This window comes from Cyprinodon tularosa, unplaced genomic scaffold, assembly GCF_016077235.1.
Source record: "Cyprinodon tularosa strain WSP-4 unplaced genomic scaffold, ASM1607723v1 ctg86, whole genome shotgun sequence".
Classification (NCBI taxonomy): Eukaryota; Metazoa; Chordata; class Actinopteri; order Cyprinodontiformes; family Cyprinodontidae; genus Cyprinodon; species Cyprinodon tularosa.
The window spans coordinates 750,596-771,748 of NW_024039629.1; the positions used below are offsets into that span (position 1 = coordinate 750,596).

At 37.7% G+C, this 21,153-nt stretch overlaps 1 protein-coding gene across 5 annotated transcripts in view; it reads left to right on the forward strand.

Moving 5' to 3' along the window:
* LOC119775243 (von Willebrand factor A domain-containing protein 5A-like) overlaps nt 1–21,153 on the forward strand; it is a 67,063-nt gene that overhangs the window by 18,516 nt on the left and 27,394 nt on the right. For 2 of the 5 annotated variants that reach the window (XM_038273149.1, XM_038273152.1), the window contains 7 exons: nt 3,075–3,092; nt 3,264–3,293; nt 3,491–3,520; nt 3,771–3,785; nt 8,862–9,031; nt 9,434–9,557; nt 10,355–10,719. In XM_038273149.1, the coding sequence (XP_038129077.1) occupies nt 3,075–3,092; nt 3,264–3,293; nt 3,491–3,520; nt 3,771–3,785; nt 8,862–9,031; nt 9,434–9,557; nt 10,355–10,434 (467 nt within the window). In that variant the 3' untranslated portion in view covers nt 10,435–10,719. Of the gene's footprint in view, nt 1–3,074; nt 3,093–3,263; nt 3,294–3,490; nt 3,521–3,770; nt 3,786–8,861; nt 9,032–9,433; nt 9,558–10,354; nt 10,720–21,153 lie in introns of those variants that run through there. The other 3 variants (XM_038273151.1, XM_038273153.1, XM_038273150.1) reach the window with 2 other exon arrangements.

Below are 21,153 nucleotides of genomic sequence, written 5' to 3' on the forward strand. Positions count from 1 at the left end.
ATAAATACACGAATAAAGCACAAACATACTCAGTTTTGCTCCCGCTCTATTTTTCTACCTGAAAACTTAATTCAACAGCAGCCTGTGCGCGTCTCCTCCTCTTCACCGCGGTGGCTGGCAGGTGTTTTTTCATCTAAATAATCTAAATCTTGCAGCTGTATTTGCTGTGATCAGGGGGAATAAAGTAGTTTTAATATGTTTTTAAGTGAGAAAGGCCACCTGAAAACTTAATTGCAGTCAGTTCAACCAGATTATCTATTTCTGTCGGAGGCGCTCAGACCCCCACATACCAGCGGTGCATCGACAGCAGAAATCCCTTCAACAGCAGCCTCACGGCGGCGGCTGGCAGGTGTTTTTCATCTAAATAATTTACAGTGCAGGCACCAGGATACCGACAATAAAAGCGAACATATTCCGTCGGCAGGTTTCAGGATTTTAAGTTAATTTAGGAGTAATCACAGCGCTGTGTCATCTGCGATGTGTCTGTCTCATGGCCAGCTCGCAGGTTTGATTAATACTTTGTAATAAATACATGAATAAAGCACAGTCATACTCAGTTTTGGGCCCGCTGTATTTTTAAAATACGCAGTTGAACTATTTAAAGGTAGTAGAGGACATGTACCTGTATATAAAAAATGCGCCCTATAGTCCGGTGCGCCTTATGTGTGTGTTAAATACAGAAATGGGACACATAACCTAGACTGCGCCTTTTAGTACGGTGCGCCTTATGGTCGTGAAAATACGGTAATAGGGAAGAGTTGAAATATAAAAAATACAATACTGTGAAGTGTTTTAACAATATAAAACAGGAGAATACATAACCCCTATGCAGCTATGGAAATTTTTACAGTGATGGATATTTGAAAATAGGAGCAACATCAGAGATGTGCAGAATGACAGCAGCATGTTATTTAACTGACTAAGGTTTCTATCATTACATTTGATTTTATTTGTTCATGCTCCCGGTGGTTGGAATCTTTATTCCGCTCTGGATTCTTGTGAGTGTAGTCTTTGTTCACTTTAACTTTTTAAAAAAATAAATAAGTAAACAAACAGTTTTGAAAACCTCGTTATTCATTCTTTTCCTGCTTTGTGTGTCAACTTTCACGGTTGCTAAACAACAGAGCTTACGGCGGTAAAACCCGCCGAAGGGTGGACCTGTTAGAATTTACAGACAGAACTCTTCCGGCCTCCTTATTTTCAAGGACTTCGAAGGATCCAGTCTAGGTAGACCGGTTCCTTGGAGGATGCAGCCCAGGTTTTCGAACAGAGCCTCTGATTAAGAACAGGGCTGCCCGCACTGATGCGGCTCAGGAATTACGTCACACGCAGCGTCGTGCGCAGTGCCGTAGTGCCTGTACATTTAATGGTCCAATTAAAGTAATTTAAAAAATCAGGAAATTTCCTCACTTTCTAAAAAAAAGATATGTCCCGGGAAATACGGACGTTTGGTCACCCTAGCTAACAGCAACATGACCAACATGTCATGCTAACCCCGAAAATCCCACATACTCCGTCAGCGCTCCACTTCGCCCCGCTGTGCTCCAGACCGCCTTCACAAAACAAAGGCCTCCAGCCTCCGCTGTGGCTCCCATCCGCTCCGCTCTGAGTTCCTTGGAGATCGTAGAGGGCATGCGCAAGATGATTAAATTCAAAGCAGCAAAACATGCGGAAATGATCCAGGGTTTCCGTGGATCATTAAAAATAATTACAATTCATACATTTTTTGGGATTTCTTCATTAATTTTTATGGGATTTCGGTGTAACAATCAACATATACCGAACAGAAAACCGTGACCATGAAACCGTGAACCGAACCGTGGATTTTGTGAACCGTTCCACCCCTAATGCATACCCATTCAAATCTGCTGATGTTCCAAAGCTAAATATCTGTTTGACCTGTGTGCTAGGAAAGATAGATGGAGCCCTGCTGCTCAGCAAGAGTGTCACTGATATTGTCATAATCACATGGTACATCAAGCAATCACAGTTGCGATGAATCATACTGCTGGGGATCTACCAGCTGTAATAATGGCTGAAAGCAATCAACGTCAAAAGTAACATACTCAATAAGTCTATGTTCTCTCCATGGCAAAGTGACTTATATTTTTGCCTGTGATACAAGGGACCTGGGTTCAATTCTGAAGGCTAAAACGGAATCTGTGAGCAAGTTATGCTGATTTGCTGTGATGACTGGTGAATATGGAAGCAGCTTAAAGAACTCAAATACTCACTAAGTTAATCAATTTAGCTTAGCTAAGAGTTTTATTGATTTTCAAGACGTCTACAGAGACCAGATTTGCATCACATTTATCAAGAGTTCATCTGGTGTTTCATTCTGCACTTTCAGGAGACCAAGATTAGTCGCACAAATGTAATCTATTATAATAATGATATAAATGTTTGTGCAGTGGGTATGTTAGAAAAATAAAAAAAATATATGTATCTGCACCTGCATTGGCCATTTTTATGGCGCCAAAAAGGGGCAAGTCTGACTTTCAAATGTTGACACATGTTTAGACATCTATAATAGGCTACTGACCTTCAGTCTCAAGATAGATATGATCTGCCTCTCCATCAGATGTCTAATTTTTATTTGGATTAAGTGGGTTATCCTTTGCAGTACATAACATGACTCTTTAATCCTACTTGAAGGACAGGGGCTTTTAGGTGTCAGTAGGTAACTTTACATCAGAGACCATAAAAATCACAGTGTTCTTTAAAGGTTCATGTTGGAACCCCCCATTCAACATTTATGTGCTCCCTTCTTTCATATTATAAGAAAAGACTATGTGTTACCATAAGTATACAGAGGATACACAACTTTACATTACAATGTCAAATGATGACTGAACACATTCAAGTGTTGAGGGAAAGAAACTTGGAAATCAATAATTTGATGTGAGAACAAAGCTGAAGCAAAACTAAGGTAATACATTTTGGATCCAGGAAATCACTGTAGTTTACCAAATAGTGATAACCAACACTTGAAGCTTTTATTAATTTTTATTTTTTATTTATTTATTTTTTTTTTCTCTACACTTTTTATTTATTTATTTTTGTTGCTATACTTGGTTCATCTCGACCACTAGGTAAGTAAAGCTCTTCAAAAACTACACATTCCCTAACCATTTGAAATAAATAGTGCATTTTTGAAAGTGGTCTACACAGTTTTACTGATATATTGTTAATAAAATTGATATAAAATGATTTCAGTAATTTGATCTTAGATTTTTTTTTTTTTTTTTACCTCTTTGTTTTAGTTTTGGCTTGTTCAGTTCCACAAGGTAAAAGTAAGTAATAAAAAGTAACTTTTCTCAAATGGTCTCCATATTTTTTATGTTATCTCTAATTTAAATTAAACTTATGGTAAGTTTTCCAGCATAGCTAATACTGGGCAGTTAAATGATTTCAGTAATTTGACCTATTTCTGGGTTATTTTTAGTTGTTTTTTTGTTTTTGTTTTTTTTACGTATTTTCTTCGTTTTAGTGATGATGGGTTCAAAATCAGGATTAAGAGGTAAGTAAAGCCCTTAAAAAAAACAACAACTCTGCATTCTTTATCATATTCAATTAAATAAATAGTACATTTTATAAAATGGTTTAAACATTTTTAATGCTATACAAAAATTCTTAAATCTCTAAATTCAGTTAAACTTAATGTAATTTTTCCTGGGTAGCTAATACAGGGCAGTAAAATGATTTCAGCAATTTGACCTAAGCCTTTTTTTTTTTTACCTATTTACTTTTGTTTTACTTTGGTTTTTCAGCTCCAAAACTAAAAGGTAAGTAAAGCCCTTAAAAAAAAAATTGCATTCTTTATTATATTCAATAAAAAAATAGTAAATTTTACTTAATGTATACTTATTAAAATGAGAATCAGTTTAAAAAAAAAAAAAGGTTTGTCTATTTGATTGAAAATATTTTGTGTGTTTTTTAGTGCTGTCAAAATTATCGCGTTATTAACGCGTTAACGCGAGGCCATTTTAACGGCGATAATTTTTTTAACGCGAGATTAACGCTATGTGGTTTTATGGTACAATTTTCCAAGTGCATCCCGCTGCAGCCTGCGGGAAGGCGGGGCTATTTTCCCCCAGTCTATGCATTTCTCATAGGCTTCCAGAGCGGAGCTCCTCAAGGAAAAAAGACGCTCATACACTGGGTGGCGCTAGTGCCTTTTCTTTAAGCCCCACCACCAACAAACAAGTTGAGTGTCTGGTAACTAGTAGCAACCTGAAATACGCTGAGAAAACAGATTACTGAGGTGAAATGGAATCTGCTACGGCACTCTTGTCGGTATCGTGTGTGTGTGTGGGTGGGTGTGTCTGTGTGTGGGTGAGTGGGTGAGTGGGTGTGTGTGTGTTCTCATTTTTGTTAAGAGGCTGAAAAGTAACTTTCTAGAGAGCATAGACTACCTTCATCTAGTGATGTTGGTCTATTGATTTTGATGTATTGATTGAAAATTGTTCATTATTACCTTGGTTAATTATCATCTAATGTTAATTCTACTAAATTTTATAGCAGTAGGGTAAAATGCTTGTCTTTGTTCAAAAGACTGTATTAACTGTAAAGACTGTCTTTTACATCAGCCTGTTTTCAGGGCCTTTTTTTTGGCTACATATTTGTTATTTTTTGCTACATGCCTCCCCATCTTCTTGCCATATGTTTCTATGGCATAAATCAGTATCTGTGACCTGTTTTCATTTTAAAAAAAGAACATTGGCACAAACCTAGCCTGTATGTATTTTTTTGTATGTCATCCAGAGTATTTAAATGATTTTCAATCAGGAAAAAAAATGTGCGATTAAAATGCGATTAATCGCGAGTTAACTCAGGCATTGATGCGATTAATCGCGATTAAAAAATTTAATCGATTGACAGCACTAGTGTTTTTATATTATCAATGGAAAAATATTGATTTGACTTTCAGCAATGAAAGGCTTCCTGCATGTATCATAGATGTTTCCAGGAAGTATTTTTGGTGATGAGCTACAGTGTTTGGAGGGAGGAAGGCATTCTTCCCATCACCCTAATCTTGGGCTTCCTCCAAATTTGCACCAGATTAAAACAGGGACTGAAATTATTCAATGCAAACAGCAACATTACCTTCAATTAGTCAAATAGTTTGTAAAAATGTACATGTAATTCTAAACCCCCATAGGAACAATTGCTGCAAATTAGCTCATGCTTTAAGAGCCATGATTCCAGCCATTGTAATTTTAAGGGAAACAAATAGATATTCAATTCAATTCAGTTTATTTATATAGCTTCAATTCACAACACATGTCATCTCAAGGCACTTTCCAGTTCACCAGATCATACAGTCAAATTGATTCATAGTTTTCTAAGTAAAACCAGTTGATTGCAACAACTTATTGACTCGAATGCAATCCCTCACACTAAGAATGCTTGTAGTGACAGTATAGAGGAAAAACTCCCTTATAACAGGAAGAAACCTCCAGCAGAACCAGGCTCAGTGTGAGCGGCCATCTGCCGAGGCCGACTGGGGTTCAAGGAGACAGAAGCAGAGATACAAAAAGCAACTGTAAAAGGCAGCCGCAGGAAACACACAGCCAGGCAGACGAGCTCCAAGCCAAATCCCATGTCAGTGGATGAAGAGAGTACATCCAGCCAGAAACAGTCAGAGAAACAGGACTACACTGTAAAACAGGCCGATCTCCAACGTCTATTAACAAAGGTGTTGATGGCAGCAGCACAGCTGATATTTCTCTCCAGGATGGAGTCACAGGCAAACAGGAACAGACGAGGCAAAGCTACTGTACTATGAGAAAAGGCAGGGGGAACATATCGTTAGGGATTGAACTAACAAATTCTGCAGAGTGGGAGAATAGAGATAGAATTAAGCAGAATGATGAAATTGGGGTCCATTTCGCGCTGGGAGAACGACATTGGACTCTATGCAGAGCTCGCTCCTCATCAAGGGACCGTCTGCAAGTTGCAAAATAATCAGAGTGAAATATTTAAAAGGGTTGCCAAGGAGAGGTGCATTATTATCAAATTAATTTCATATGTATCTCTTCTCATGTCTTTCATAACACATTTATTGTATTCGAAAATAATACTTTATTGAGGAATTTCCCAAAGCCTAAATAACAAATGGCACCTCTATTTTATTATAAGAATAAGTACAAAATGAGCAATTATTACCCTATAGATCATTGTAGTGCCTCAAAACTTGTAGGATAAATAGATAACTTCATCTGGATCAACCTACAATTGTTACTTTGGGAGGATAGGCCAAACTGTATTTTTGGAGATTTTTTCATTGTTATAAGCTTAAAATCGCCAATAATTACACTATAGATCATTGTAGTGCTACTAAACTTGTAGCACACATAGATAACCTCATCTAGTTCATACTACAACTCTTACTTTCAGAATATGTGCTAAACTCTATTTTTGAGGTTTTTTCATTATTATAAGCAGACCAGGGGCCGGATCTATCAAAGGTTTGCGTGTATTAAAACGTGAGCTATTTCACTGCGCACGCTAAAAAATGTACAAACTGATCTATCAACAGCGTGCTAAAAGGATTTGGTCTTTAAAACGTGCTAAATAGCGCCTCTTATCCATTTAGTACTTTTTCTGCAATGAATATGCAATATGGGGCGTTTACACGCTAAAGTGCGTCTTGTGGGAGGAGAACATGTAAATATATTAATTTAGCACTCGCAAAGTGATTTATCAAACCTGAACGCAATTTTGCTAACGGTATCTGACTCTATATTTAACACGTTTCAAAAGAAGGTGCAAATGGTCTGTATGCGTAATTGCGCACACATGGCAGCGGTTATTGTCGCAAGAAGGAGACATGGAAATAAAGCAAGGAGACGCAGAGAACGCATTTTTTCACTCCGTGTGAATATTTTTGCAATGAACGAGGAAACGATCATCAAAACATATCGTTTATCCAGCATTGCCATTTTGGAGCTGTTGGGGGAACTCCGAATGGATTTGGAGCCAGCCACAAGGAGGACCCACGCAATACCAGATATCACAAAACTCCTTGCAACATTGCACTTTTTTGCATCTGGGTCATTCCAGCGTACGGTTGCAGCGAGAGCTGGGATCTCCCAATCTCGTTTTTTCAGAAGTGCTGTCCGACGGGGTCGGGGTTCTCCCCCTGCGCCTGTGGAGCAACGTACCAAATGCTGCGGGGATCTCATCCACAGTCACAGGCAAATACAAAACACCTGTTTTTTTTTTGTTTTTTTTACTGCAGCACATACCACCTTAGGGAATAAAGGTTGCCAATTTATATATATATATATATATATATATATATATATATATATATATATATATATATATATATATATATATATTTACTTATTTATTTTTTTTGTTGGGGGTCACTGTAAGATTTAAATTTCTTAATGCACTAGTTTGTACAGACTACAAACTACTTTGCCGCAAACCACAAAACGCGCAAAACCATCATTTAAATAGGGCGTCTCCAACAGTTTTGCACCTTCCACCAGTTACGCAATCGCTCTTGTTAAATCACCCGCAAACCATGGTTCAGCCCCTCGCGCAAAATTCCAGTTTGCGAGCGCAAATTACTGCACGCAAAATTGGATCTTGATAAATCCGGCCCCAGGTGTGCAATCTCTGCAACAGTAAACAACAGCACTGAGCGTTGTGTGCACTGCACAAAGTATACCTGTCACAAATGCAGGAAGGACTCACCTTTGGTTTGTGGAAACCGCTAAATGGGACTATTGTAGCTTCATATCTAGTGCTTTTGCTTGGTTAAAATAATGTTACTCCAGTACTGAAATCATACTGTTTGTCATTCTCTGAGCTGAAATGCTGAATGACGTGAAAAGGCGAGACAAGACAAAATACAATTATTCTCTACGTTGTTATTTCACATAGTGAGCTTTGCAATATAAATGGGTGTGTTGGTGAATGGACAATATAAATAGGCTCTGCCTTGCCTTGTTGGAAAAGCATAGTTATGACCTGCTCTCAGCTCTGGAACTAGGACCCGTATGATATCTGGTTGTTCAATAGGTTTGCCTAAATAAAAGATTTAGATATGACATCAATATATTCCTGCAAAAAGGTCTGATGTTGCAGGGGCAGGTAATGAAAAGTGCTGGGAAAAAATGCTCTTGTTCTAATGCCAGTTTGTTTCAGCCTTTATCCAGTGTCATGTAGAAGGGCTGGTCATATCGCAGCTCATTTGCATTAGAACAAGGACAGTTAGCAAGGTAGAGTGAATACACAAACTTGAAGAGGGGAGGGAAGCTTGCAGGAAAACTGACATTCTCTGGGACTTCTAATGCTAAGCACCTGATCTCTGTAAAACACAAATACTGAACACTACATCATATTATCTGAAAGATCCTTCCATTAAGTGCACATACATGTTAGTGCCAGGTCTTGATAGAGAATAGAACAATGGCTATTTTCTTGTCTTGTCAAATGTCACTATATTGATAAGGCTTGGAATGTTTTCACCTTTGATTAACAGAGCAGCATTCTAGGTGTTTGTATATATATATATATATATACACACACACACACACATATATATATAATTTTTCATTATGAATTTTGCTAATTTTTTAAGTGTGTTTCAGGGAAAGTCACACTATAATTCCAACCTGTCAAATATAGACCGATTACATAAAACTTCAATGTTAACCTGTGATTTCTTAGTCAGATTGTCCTGCCTGCCACTGCCTAGTTGGTTTTAGTTATCATGAAACTCCTATAGAATAAGAAACTATGATGTGTTCTTTTGCCAAATACATTTATAGATGCAGAAAAATTTACTTGCACATTAAACCTTAAAAGAGGTTCCTTGGTAATGTTAACTCAAATGTTCAAAGGGACGGCCCTTAAACTTGAGTCTGAGAAGCTGGACATTCAGCCCCCGAAAGACCCTCTGCTGCAGCTGGTCTCCCTACAGAAGGCATCCGGCTTCTGGCAGCTTGATGCAGATCTGGCCGCTGTGTTTGGAAAGACCAAAGAGGAGGTGGAGAAGTCAAAGCCAAAATCGGTGGGTCACTCTCAAAATAAGAAAAAATAAATTGTACATAATAATTTCCCCACATTAATACATTTAAGAGTTACATTAAAGAGTTTGAGTGCAAGAAATGAACATTTGTAGTTTAGGGGACATGGGTTTGGGTCAATCTCCAGTGGTGTTGGGAAGAGGCAGAGAAAATGGATAGTTGGATCCAGGACCCTGTTGCTGTAGAAGACAAACTAATCACCATGTTTCATGTTTAAGCTTGGGCTCAGAATAAAGATGGAACACATCAAACATGCTAAGCAATAGTTACTTAGTTTCCACCAAACCTCACCAAGTCAGTTAAATAGCTCAACATGGTGTCTCATTAAAGAAAGCAGTATTATGACATCTTTTCTTTATCCTGTTTTGACTGTCCCTGTGAATTAGGTCAACAATGAGGTGTGGGCCTCCATTCTGGCTCTCATATGGCTTCATGGGTTCAAGATGGATGCCAAAGAGGAGTGGGAGCTTCTCACAATGAAGACTGCTTCATGGATCAAGGCTCAGAATGGTAATACAGATAATCAGCAGGAAATGGTGGGTTAGGGTTTGGGTTAAAAAAAACTGTCTGGGAAGAGAAGGATTAAGTCAGCAACAAATTTTGCAAGTTCTCCTACTTAGAAAGATGAGAGAGGACTGCAATTTTTTATCATAGATACACTTAAACTGTGGGGGGAATAAAATGTAATGAAACATTCAGGAAATCACATCCATATTAGGATTTTTAAAGATTTTTAATTTTAATTATAAACAAAAGTAAGTATGGGATCAACCACAGACGAGCACGATGTGTGGCCTTCATAGACCTGTAACATGACAATGATCACAGACTGCTAGTCTGTGCAATGAAGGGCTAGCTCTGTATAAAACATTTCAAGGTTCTTTAGTGGACTTGCCAATCTTCTGACCACAACACCATTAAAACTTGGGGGAGGTGAAAGTCCATGTTTCCCAGTAACAACCCCAAAACATCAGTGCTCTAGAGGAGATTTGCATGGATGAATAGGCACAAATATCTGTTACATGTCTGCAAACCAGGTGAACCTTTGTCATTGCCAACAAGGGTTCTGCTACAAAGTATTGGGTTGAAACTTGCTAAGGACTAAGGACTTTAAAATCCTACAATTTGATTTCGTGTATTAAATTGTAGTTAAAGTGTACCTATGATTAAAAGTACAGACCTTGCTCATCTTTCTAAATCAGAGATCTTGCACAATCAGTGGCTGTCTAAATACTTTTTTGCCACACAGTAAGTTACGGTGTGTGGCTATGTCTCAGTAATTCTATTTTCTATTTTTTTTTCTTCAGCTCCATGTGTACCAGAGTGTGTTGAAGCCGGTAATACATTGTTGGGTTGCAGCGTGAAGAAAGAAGTCCTTGGGCTTTGAGGTTTTCCAAACAGGCTTTAGCTTTACTATGATTATAAGCCCTGACAGGAACACTTAGACAGGAAAACAGGAAGATTGAAGAGATGTGTCCTAATAAAATTCTATAAATATCTTACTGCGTTTATTAGGTGTTTAATATACAGCGGACAACTAATAAAATTATCTCACATTTTTATGGAACTGTATCGCATAAACTGTCTCAATCATACTGTATCTCATTCTAACTTTATTTTAAACGGCTTACTGAGTAGTAAAGTAATTAAAGATGAAACGGGCTCAGTTGTATAAATGATGTTCCTTGTTAAACAAATGGATCCTTTTCCTCTACACAGTATTGATAGCTTAAGGTAGACCATATTATAAAGTATTTAAACTGTATGATATATTCTGTATAATATTGTGTCTGGTTTTCTTATTCCGTATAAATGAAGGAAGAAAACAGCACACTTAAATACCGCTTCACAGCAAAAAGGTCAGAGAGACTTCCTTGTAAATCTACTCCTACAGAAAGCACAGATAGTGGGCTGTGACAGACCGGGCTTTGTGTTAAAGGGAAGTGAGGACAATTAATAGTCCTTCTAGACTAAATTCAAATGGCTATTTTTAAAGCCACCTAAAGACCTCTTGAGAGCATTCCTTATTTCTAACTTTTTTAAAACATTTTATCTGTATTCCATTTAAAGCAAAAAAAGCATTGCCTACAACCAATCCCTGATTGGCTGCCATGTTGCGATTTCATAGAAAAGTCCAGCTCGTTTAAACTTGAGCGATCACGGCTCAAACTCTCTCCATGCGGTGCTGTTGCTTAGCAACAACTCAGCTCTTTCTCACTGCATGAAAAGTGGGATTTTCGTCAATATACGGCACTGTAGATTGTCGTGGAACTTCAGGTTAGCGGCAGTTTACGGCAATTTGCAACCTTCGCCGAAAACTCCCGTAAATTGTCAGAAATTGACGTGGAATTTCTTAGGCAGTGTTCCCCCCATGCCTCCCCCCCATGGAATTCTAGGGGAGGCTTTAACATGTTAATGAACATGCTGTGAGCTATACAAATGCAAACCAGGGTTGCAGGGGGGGTAAAACCCCCCCTGCAACCCTGGGTAAGAAAATCTCTGATACAAAGAGATCAGGTATAGCCTCTTACATTTTAGCTTGAATTGATTTATTTAATTAAAGTATAGAGACCAAAACAGATCTTTAGCTGACAGAGCAATACATTTAGAGCAGTAATTATTTTTTTTTTAAATTTGCATTTAAGATAAAAAATAAAATGTTGTCTGTCAATATGCTCAATTCACAATTACTTAAGTGGAAAAGTTTCAAGAAATGATTCTGAGATGATTCACTTTATAACATGGCGCAATATCCTGTTGGAAGAAGCCATCAGAAGATTGGTACACTGTGGTCATAAGGACATAGGTCAGCATGCTAAATTGGTTTTAAGTGGCCCAAAGTGTGGCAATAAATATCCCCCAAATAGATGGTAGAAATAGATCAGGCTCAGTATAGCCTAATTATAGACTCTTACATTTTAGCTTGAATTGATTTATTTAATTAAAGTACGCTAGATTACTGTGTATGCAAATGTTATGTAAAAAAAATACACAAAATAATTTACTTCAAAAATTAGTTTTAATCAGAATCAGTTGGCTGTAATGGTTAATTTTTTTTTTTTAGATTTCCACTTTTTTTTTTTTTTTTGTTATTGAATATATAAGAAAACAATAACAATCTCAAATAACAAGTAAATAACAAATATTTCAATACAAGAAGAAATATCACAACTCCTGCTTTTGAAAAATAAAATTAAATGCACAGGCTGGAACAAAGTATAAAATAAAATAAAATAAATAAAAATAAATAAAATAATAATAGTAGTTAAAGTAAATTATTCAGTGGGGACTACCAACTGAAATTCTTCAATTAACTCAAACAATTTAATTGCATTTAAATTCTGCATCTTTCTCAGACATCTTTTGAAAAGGGAAAGTTCATTTTTGAGAGCAGAGATTGAGAGGGAGCATTTTGCATAGCGACATTTATGGATATAATACTTTGTTACAATTATTAGAATATTGATTAAAAATTCCAAATTTTTTTTCTTTAATGGATAAACCGAATTGAATGTTTTGCCAGGAAATAAAATCTAAATTTATTGTTTTAGAAGACAGAAAGGTTCGAAGTTGATCCCATAAGTTTAATACTTCTTTACATTCATAAAAAAGATGTTTAGTTGTTTCCAATTGAGTTGTACAAAAGCCACAATTCTCAACATTAAACTTAAATCTCTCTCTTAAAAACTCATTTGAAGGATATATGTTATTTATTATTTTAAATTGTAATTCTTTATATTTAGGAGGAATTGGGAATTTCAAATAATTTGTCCTAATTTTGACTATCATAGATTTCTTAAAATTTTGTAAGAGAGCTGTGCTTTTTGTTCTTCCTGGGTACATATTATTTATAGAATATTGATTCAAAAACTTGTTGTTGCATTTATTATCTCTAATGTCCACCTGCTCAAATTCAATCTTATGGAGACAAACAATTGCAATTGCAAACAATTTATAGGTGCATTACCGCCACCTTCCAGAATGGAGCGACGCGAGCTCTTCTCGCGAGTCCTTCCGTATAACAATGACGTCGTATGTGATTGGAGGAGCCTGATGAGCCTTCGGCCCCATCGTCCAATCACGTGTGAGCTTTTGTGCACTACGACTTCTCGCGAGACCAGCATATTAGCAGACATGTTTGTGTTACTACACTTAGAAGAACTTAATCTCCAGTTACCGTGTTTGTATTTTGTTGTTACGTGAACAATGGCTGCACGACGTCTCGCGTTCAACTCGCCTCCAACTGCTCTTAGTCCACAACTTTCGGCCAGCCCGCAGACTGACGAGAAGAAACTGCTGATTGCTATCAGCGGACTGTCTCGTCAGCTTGCCCAACGACTGCCGACATGAATGAGCGCTGGAGAATTCGATGCACTCCAGGTTGTAGTCCATAGAGGACAAGATGGCGGCTCGGCAGTCGAGCAACTTTGCGGGATATACGAACTCGAGGAAGAGAAGACGGGTGCACAACGCCACGCTAGCGGTAAATATAAGTTCGATTACTGGTAGCTATGCTAAAAGCAGCCTAGCTTAGCTAGGCAAGCTAAAGGCAACCTAGCCTAGCTAGGTAAGCTAAAAGCAGCCTAGCCTAAAGCTTTATTAAAGTGTATTTTTTGTGATTCACAGGAATCAGTATGCCGTCTTAACAACTCGGAGACTAATTGCAGGCGCTATTAACCGGAGCAGGGGTAAGGTTTAAAGAATATGCTTTCATTCTGCGGTAAAAGGACATGGATACCGACCATAGCTGTACAGTCGCCTCACAATGAGGCGTTGACCTCCTATTTGCTCGGATTTGCACGATGTTGATAAAGACGACATTGTGTGTAAGTGACTTGTTTTAATGTTTTCTCCTTCCTTGTTACTGTGACTTGCGTTTGATTTTATTTTTTTTTATTCATACCTCTCATTTGTTTTCCAGCTGCCTGTAAGACGTATTATGAGACGGTATGCAGGAGCTTCAGATACACGCTGCTAGCCAGCACGCTGCGTGCGGAGGCTGCCAGGCTATCTGCTCGGAGTCGGGACAGAAGAAAGATGGTAAGACTTTATTTGGTGACTATTTTTCAGGTGCATTGATAGATGTGTTGTGTCCGTATGCAGTGCGCTGATTCATTGTTTTTTTTTTTTCAGCTGCTGAAGGCGAGGCAGAGTGTGTTGGCAGATGAGGAAGTGGAACTCTGGAAGTCCGCCGTCGTCGGCGGTGTCTCTGGATGGATTGTACGGTCGCCGCCATTTCGTAGGCCGGATCTCACTGAACTCTGTGTTAAGCTGCAGTCCCGGTTAGAAGCGATGCCGAAGTACAGGGCCATGCACAGTATGCGTCTGCACATCGGACCTGCCTCGGAGGGAATGCTGCCTGTTACCTCCAACCCCGATGAAGCAAACGGACCGTTCACTGAGTTTTAATTTTTAGATACGCATGTGTTTGGATACGCGTTGTATATAGTTGTGTGTGTTTTAATAAAGCTCTTTCTTTGCATAAACAGCTTCCTGGCAAATGTTCATTTCCTGTATAAATTCATTCATGTCCTTGATGGTAGCATAATAATTGTGTAGTAGTGTAGGATAACATAAATACACAGCATATGAATGAATAAATATATGAATGAATAAATATATGAATATATATATATATGAATGAATAAATATATATATGAATAAATATATATATGTAAATATATATATATGCCAACCAATCACGAGCGACTTTACTTGTTTAAAAAGAAGTGGTTCCGTCCAATACTCAGTAAGAAAATTAAAGCCTGGCGTGGCCACGTGTGGTTTTGCTGCCAATCACGAGCGATTTCACTTGTTTGAGAATAGTGGTTTCAGCCAATACTGAGAAGGTTATTCAAGCCAGACCTGGCCAGCCGCGCGGGTTTGCTGCATTCATATGCTAATTAGGGCCATTAGTACAGCTGATCGCTCTCCACATACGTCAGAGTCCGTTTCCGACAATTTGTGGCACGACAAACGCGGACAAGCACGGGTTGCAAATTGTCGGAAACTGACGAAAATCAGGCAGATCTGCGGGAGTTTACGGGGGTTTACGGGGACGAAAATCTCACTTTTCATGCAGTGTCTGTTAGCATGAAAGTGGAAGCAGAGCGGTCACTGCTCTAACCACATGTAGTTCACCGCTGGACGTTTCATCGCCCTTCCCCGAGCAGTATGTATAGGAATTCTATGTGAATCCACTGCACTCGCCCTTGGCTCTGCCTCCCCACTGACATTGTCTCTGAAAAGGGTCCCCAGTTTGTCTCCCGATTCTGGAGGGAGTTTTGTGCTTTGTTAGGGGTCAGCCTCCTGTCAGGTTTACACCCCCAAATAGATGGTCAGAAAGAGAGGGCCAACCAGGAGATCCAGACTAAGATCCACATCCTCTGTGAGGCTGATCCCTCCAAGTGAGCCAGTCAACTTCACTGGGTCGAGCATGCCATCAAATCTGCTCCTTTTAGCACCACTGGTTTTCAGCCACCGGTTTCACCATACAGGAGTCCAGGGTTCTTCTGTCATAATTCTGGTGCTGATGGTTGATTTTTTTGTTCCGTTTCCCCCTACTGTTGAAGCGCTGTTGAACCTGCAGTTGAACCACTCGCATTGCTTTGAGGGCGGTAAGGAGTTGTGTGGGTCTTGTCGATATTATAAATTTTAATGAGCTGCTGGACAAGAATACTTTCGACACTATTTCCCTCATCTGAGTAAATACAACCCTGAGGGCAAAATGGCTGAAACCAATGCTTGCTCTCTGATCTTTAGTTGTAATAGTTTGAGTAAGTTTTGAAAAAACACCAGTATACAATATAATAAACAATTACAATAAAAAAGTACAATAAAATCTTTGGGCAACGTTTCATGTGGCCGGAATGCTTTGACTGAGCCCATACACTTTGTCACCTTAGGCTGACCTTTGACACCACTTACAGCTTCTACACCACTGCTCAATATCACTGTACATATTTGGCCAGAGGCATATAGAGGGAACACATAGGAAAGTTTTTTCTAACCCATCATGGACGCAGCAAAGAACCTGCTCCTGTAGACACTTGAGTAACACCACCTGCTAAACCTCGCCATCTCCAATCTTCTTGGTGAATACAAATATAAAGTATTGACTCTTCCTGACTGAGTCGCCCCAACTGACAAATTAACTCTCTAACTAACTGTGTCTCCTTATCATCTGGCATAATGCCCACCCTCCAATACTTCAGAAAATGGCCTGTGGTGGAATCCTGAAACTACAAAATAGAGAGATCACCCATATCTAGAGCAGGGAGTGTCCATATCTGCCTGGACACCACAAAATTCGCTTTCACCCTCAGAAAGTACATTAAGGTGGGACGGAGCCTCTGCATTTGCATTTTGAGGGCCAGGGTGGTGATTTGATTTCCAAATCAAATGAAGCTACTTCCGATCCCTCCTCTGTTCCACTGTGCCTAGTTTTGGTGTTTTCAAATGGCATAGAGCAGATGTAACAAATTAAAAATCAGCATGGTCAGAATAAAGTAAATCATCAACCAGTAGAGGTCCGGAGATTTTTTTAATCATAATCTGTTACTTTAAACAAAATTTAACACTGAAATAAAATGAGTCAGCCCACTGCTCCCCAAGGGGGTGGGTTAAATGCAGAGGTAAATTTCTCCAATGTGAGGTCAATATAGTTCTATTATTATTATCAACATACTGAATACCCTCACCAATTATTTTTTTTTTTGAAGGAATTAAAGGCTATTTTAAATGACAGCCACACTGCAGCAGATTGGTGCCAAAAAAATTACTTTTGAAGGTTGAGATGCATTTCCCAGAGTACTTTATATGGACAACAGAGAACAAATAGAGACCCTTCAGGCCATGCAGATTTGGGAGGGAGATTACGATGAGAACTCTCCAGCCGAGCTTTTAATTTTTGTTTTTGAAAAGAAAAAAGACTAAGACACGTTCTGCTCTGTCATTATTGATGTGCAAAATCTCAAGGTTTTTGCAAGATTTCAGGAACAATTACTACTCCTTGTGGAAGGTTTTTTTTTATTAATAAAGTTATCACAGCCAATGTAACTGCAAACACTTGGTCTACCTTTGCATCTTGTGGCATCTTCATGGCCAGGGATTTCTAATTTCATATACATACTATGATTTCTGCACATATAGTTGACATCTGAAATATACAGTTACTTAATATTTTGGGCCTAACATTTTTTATTAATTAAAAATTAATAATGATATCAATTGAAAGTATTTTTTACTAACACTCAGTAGCTCAAACTATCCTGACATCCAAATTACTAAAAATCATCCTTGATTCCAAAAAAAACAGCAGTGGCTGCAATGGGATATTTAAGGCCTTGACAAGGCAGTTCTGACATCTTGGTAGCATCCTGGCATCCTCTGGCATTATCGTTAAAAACTTTGTGGCACACAATTGTCACTGACTTCATAAGTGTGCCAGCGTATTTTTATGTGATTTTTTTTCATATCACCGCATTAGTTTTTCTTATCACGAGTCAAACCACATTACACAGACCTTATAACTTTTTTATTAAATTGTTTAAAAATATTTAATAAAATATGTGAATTTAGCACATAATTAATCAGAAGTAAATAAAGAACCAGCATGAAAAAACCCTGAAATCAAACTGTTTCTCAATAAACAGCAGTTAGTGCAGCAGGTGACCTGTCCGCTTAGTTACACCTTGTGGCAGCTGTATGCCACTGCAGCTGCCACAAGGTGAACAAGTGTTGTACCAAGAATTTCCTGCCTGCCGAGAATCCCCCACCCTAAACTCACGCCCACTGAGGAGAATACGGATTAAAATATTTAAAAAAAAGGTAAGTTTAAAACATATTCTTAATGTTTTCATATTTCTTATGTATGGATGCCCTAGAATTTAGTTTTGGTGGACATAATGAATAGCATTTTTACTTGTATGGAGACACAATGTGCTAAAGTCAGAATAAACTCTCTGCTTCTGACTTTTTATTCGTTAAACTTAGGACCTGGAACCTGCCGAAGAATCCTTCCCCTCCCTATTTTCACATTTATTGTCCTAGCATTATGAAATTCATGCTATATTCACAGAGAGTAGTTATGATTATGTGGGGAAACTTGCATCATTATAACCACATTATTTCTGAAACTAAGCAGGGGAGGGAGATCTCAGCAACTTAAAATATGGAACCTGCGGAAGATTCTCTCCCCTGCCTATTTTACCCAAATATTGCCTGACTGATATAAAACTCATAATGTTGCCTCAGCAAACAAGAATCATTATGTATAATAAAAGGAAACTTTATATATATATATATATATATATATATATATATATATATATATATATATATATATATATATATATATATATATATATATATATATGTGTGTGTGTGTTTGTGTGTGTGTGTGTGTGTGTGTGCGTGTCATGATCTGACCTGATAGCTGACCTTATTTGTTCATGTCGCTCACCTGCCTAAACCTGTCTGGTCTCTAATTATCACTAATCTCATCCGCCTGCACATGGATAATACCTTAAAGCACATCATCTCAAAAGTCTTAAAGCTTTTTCCCCCAAAATGGCAGGCACATATGAAGCTGTATTTATACCCTAGCACCAAGTGGTATTTCGAATTCTTGCTGGTCTGTATGTGAATGTATGTGTGCCCATTTTGGCTCTGATACTTAAAAAGGAAAGAGATGGTTCCTGTTTTTGCGAAGATGTCTTGTGTCAAAATCCTCATAAGGTTACCAGTTAAGACCTTGTTTTCGCCAATATTCGTATGTGACCACCAGCATGTATCACTAATGTGGATAAAAGAAATAGGCCTGTATAATTACTTACATATTTAATTAATTCTGCATCCCCCCTGCAGTTCATTGAAGATAAAATATTAGTTTGGCATTACAAAGTGGTATAAAAGATATCTGAGATGGACTAACTACATACACGTACATGTGAAATTTAAATGTAAAAAATGAAGTGTTAATGTTAACGACACAGCTTAATACGGGTGTACATTGGGAGATATAAACCTTTAAAAGAAACCATCAATTAATCATTAAAAATGAAAGTGAATATTACTGAATTAGAAAAATTACCTGTGAAGGATAGGTACTCAAACATCCAGTTATTTAAACCTAGTCATAAGAAGTCAATCAGTCAATAGTCCTCTAAACAGCCACTTATGGATGGTTTACGATGTTAAATTACAGCAAAGCAGTACAGGTAATTATGCAAATTAATGGTATGTTACAATCTTCAGTATTTGCAGAAAACAAGAATAAGCAATGCTTGTGAGGTCTTTTCTGTTGAAAAAAAATATATATATAGTTCTTTCACTTCCAGCGCTTGTCCCTGGCTTTTAAAAGGTATGAACACAGCGGCACGGGTTCATGCCTTCAGCATTTTTGCAGGCAGCTTTCGACCGTTTGCAGTCTTATGCATGGGGTCAAAGCTCTTTACAAGCCATCACCTTAGTAAGACAGAAAAATAACAATCAGTGTCCTTATCAGCAAACATCGGCTATAATATTGGTATAGCTTGTTAATATATAATATTCATATCATTCCAATCCTCCCATTGTACTACATAGTGTTGGACTTATGTAATTCTATTATCTTAATTCTAGAGAGGACTCCCCCCTGTGATGCTTTCATCTGGTCCTCGGTGCTCCGTCTGCTGCTCTTGAAACCAAATCTAGAGATGTAACGCATCTTCACTTGTTTTTTCATGAGTCCAGTTTCTGTATTCAAGATTCAAATTAAAATAAGAAAACTTTTGATTGCAGTAATGACCCATTGTCTCTTGGTTTATCTTCTCCCTGATCTGCAATTAGTAACATTCCCAAATATCCACCAATAACTTGTAAAATTAAAATCTCAGAGAATTAACCTTTCTGATAGTAATGAAATAAATCATGTAATGCGATTGTAGGACTTCAGATTGGACCTCAGGCTAAAACAACAAAACAAAATAGTCTATCTTTTGTTAAATCATTCTTAGGTTTATTCAATGATGATTATAAAATTAATGTGTGTACATATGAAATATTGAGCAAGGAGATGCTTTACTCTGCCTTGTGATTCAGTCAGTGGAGCATCCTGTCTTATGACCTGATCAATTGTCCTGTCAGAACAATACTCTGTTTTGTAACCATGTGTTATGTTCTGTTAATAAAAGGCACTGCAGATGGAGGGGGGGCCGAGAGAGAGTAGTGTGTTGGGTTGCAGCTCTTTCTCCCCTCCTGCAGGAAGCTGTTGAAAAATCCCTTTCTGTGTGTACTCAGTCCTTCTTTTACGAACCTACGTTTTTGAACCTAAAAATCATCTTACCTGTTCAAAGAAACATGAACGAAAATACAATCATCTTTCCTTCCTAAGATAACAAAAACAGGAGGAAACTTTACTCGACAAAAATGGCAGTCAAATCCTACTGTGCAATTGTTGTTACAGCTTCGAAACGTTCCACATTTATTTTAGGAATTTTGTCATTTAAACATTTATTAACACAGCTGAGTAGGTGACATAAACACAATCAAGCTTTATCACCATTTCTGATCCTATACAAGGTCCTTCACATCACAGAGTTCCTGGGTCCTTTTTTTGCTTCAAGAGCATGCATTCCAATTATGACACCAGGAAAGAATAACATGAGTAAAACAATAATTTGCATCTACAATGCAACTCTTAAACAGGTTCCTCTCCAATAGCAACTAAATTATAAAAGAAAAGACAATAAATAATATAATCAAACCACTCTCAGCTTTCTGGCTTTCATCTTAGACTCCATAGTGTACCTAGACTCAACCATTTTGTCACAGGGTGGAAGCATCATCTAGGTGCAATTTGGTGCTATTTAACCTGAAAAATAAACACTGCAAATACTGTCTATTATTACTATCTTAGTAGTCTTCTAGTCATTTTTTGACCAGGGTTTTCATGCATAAGACTAGTAAGAAAAGGTAAATATTATAGCAGTATCATAAAAATGAGAACATAAGCAAAAAATCCTTTTTCCTCTTTATATGAACATTTATAAAGACATCTAGATTTATAATTTATTGGATAGATTAATTCAATTTTTCAATTCAGTTTATTTATATAGCGCCAAAT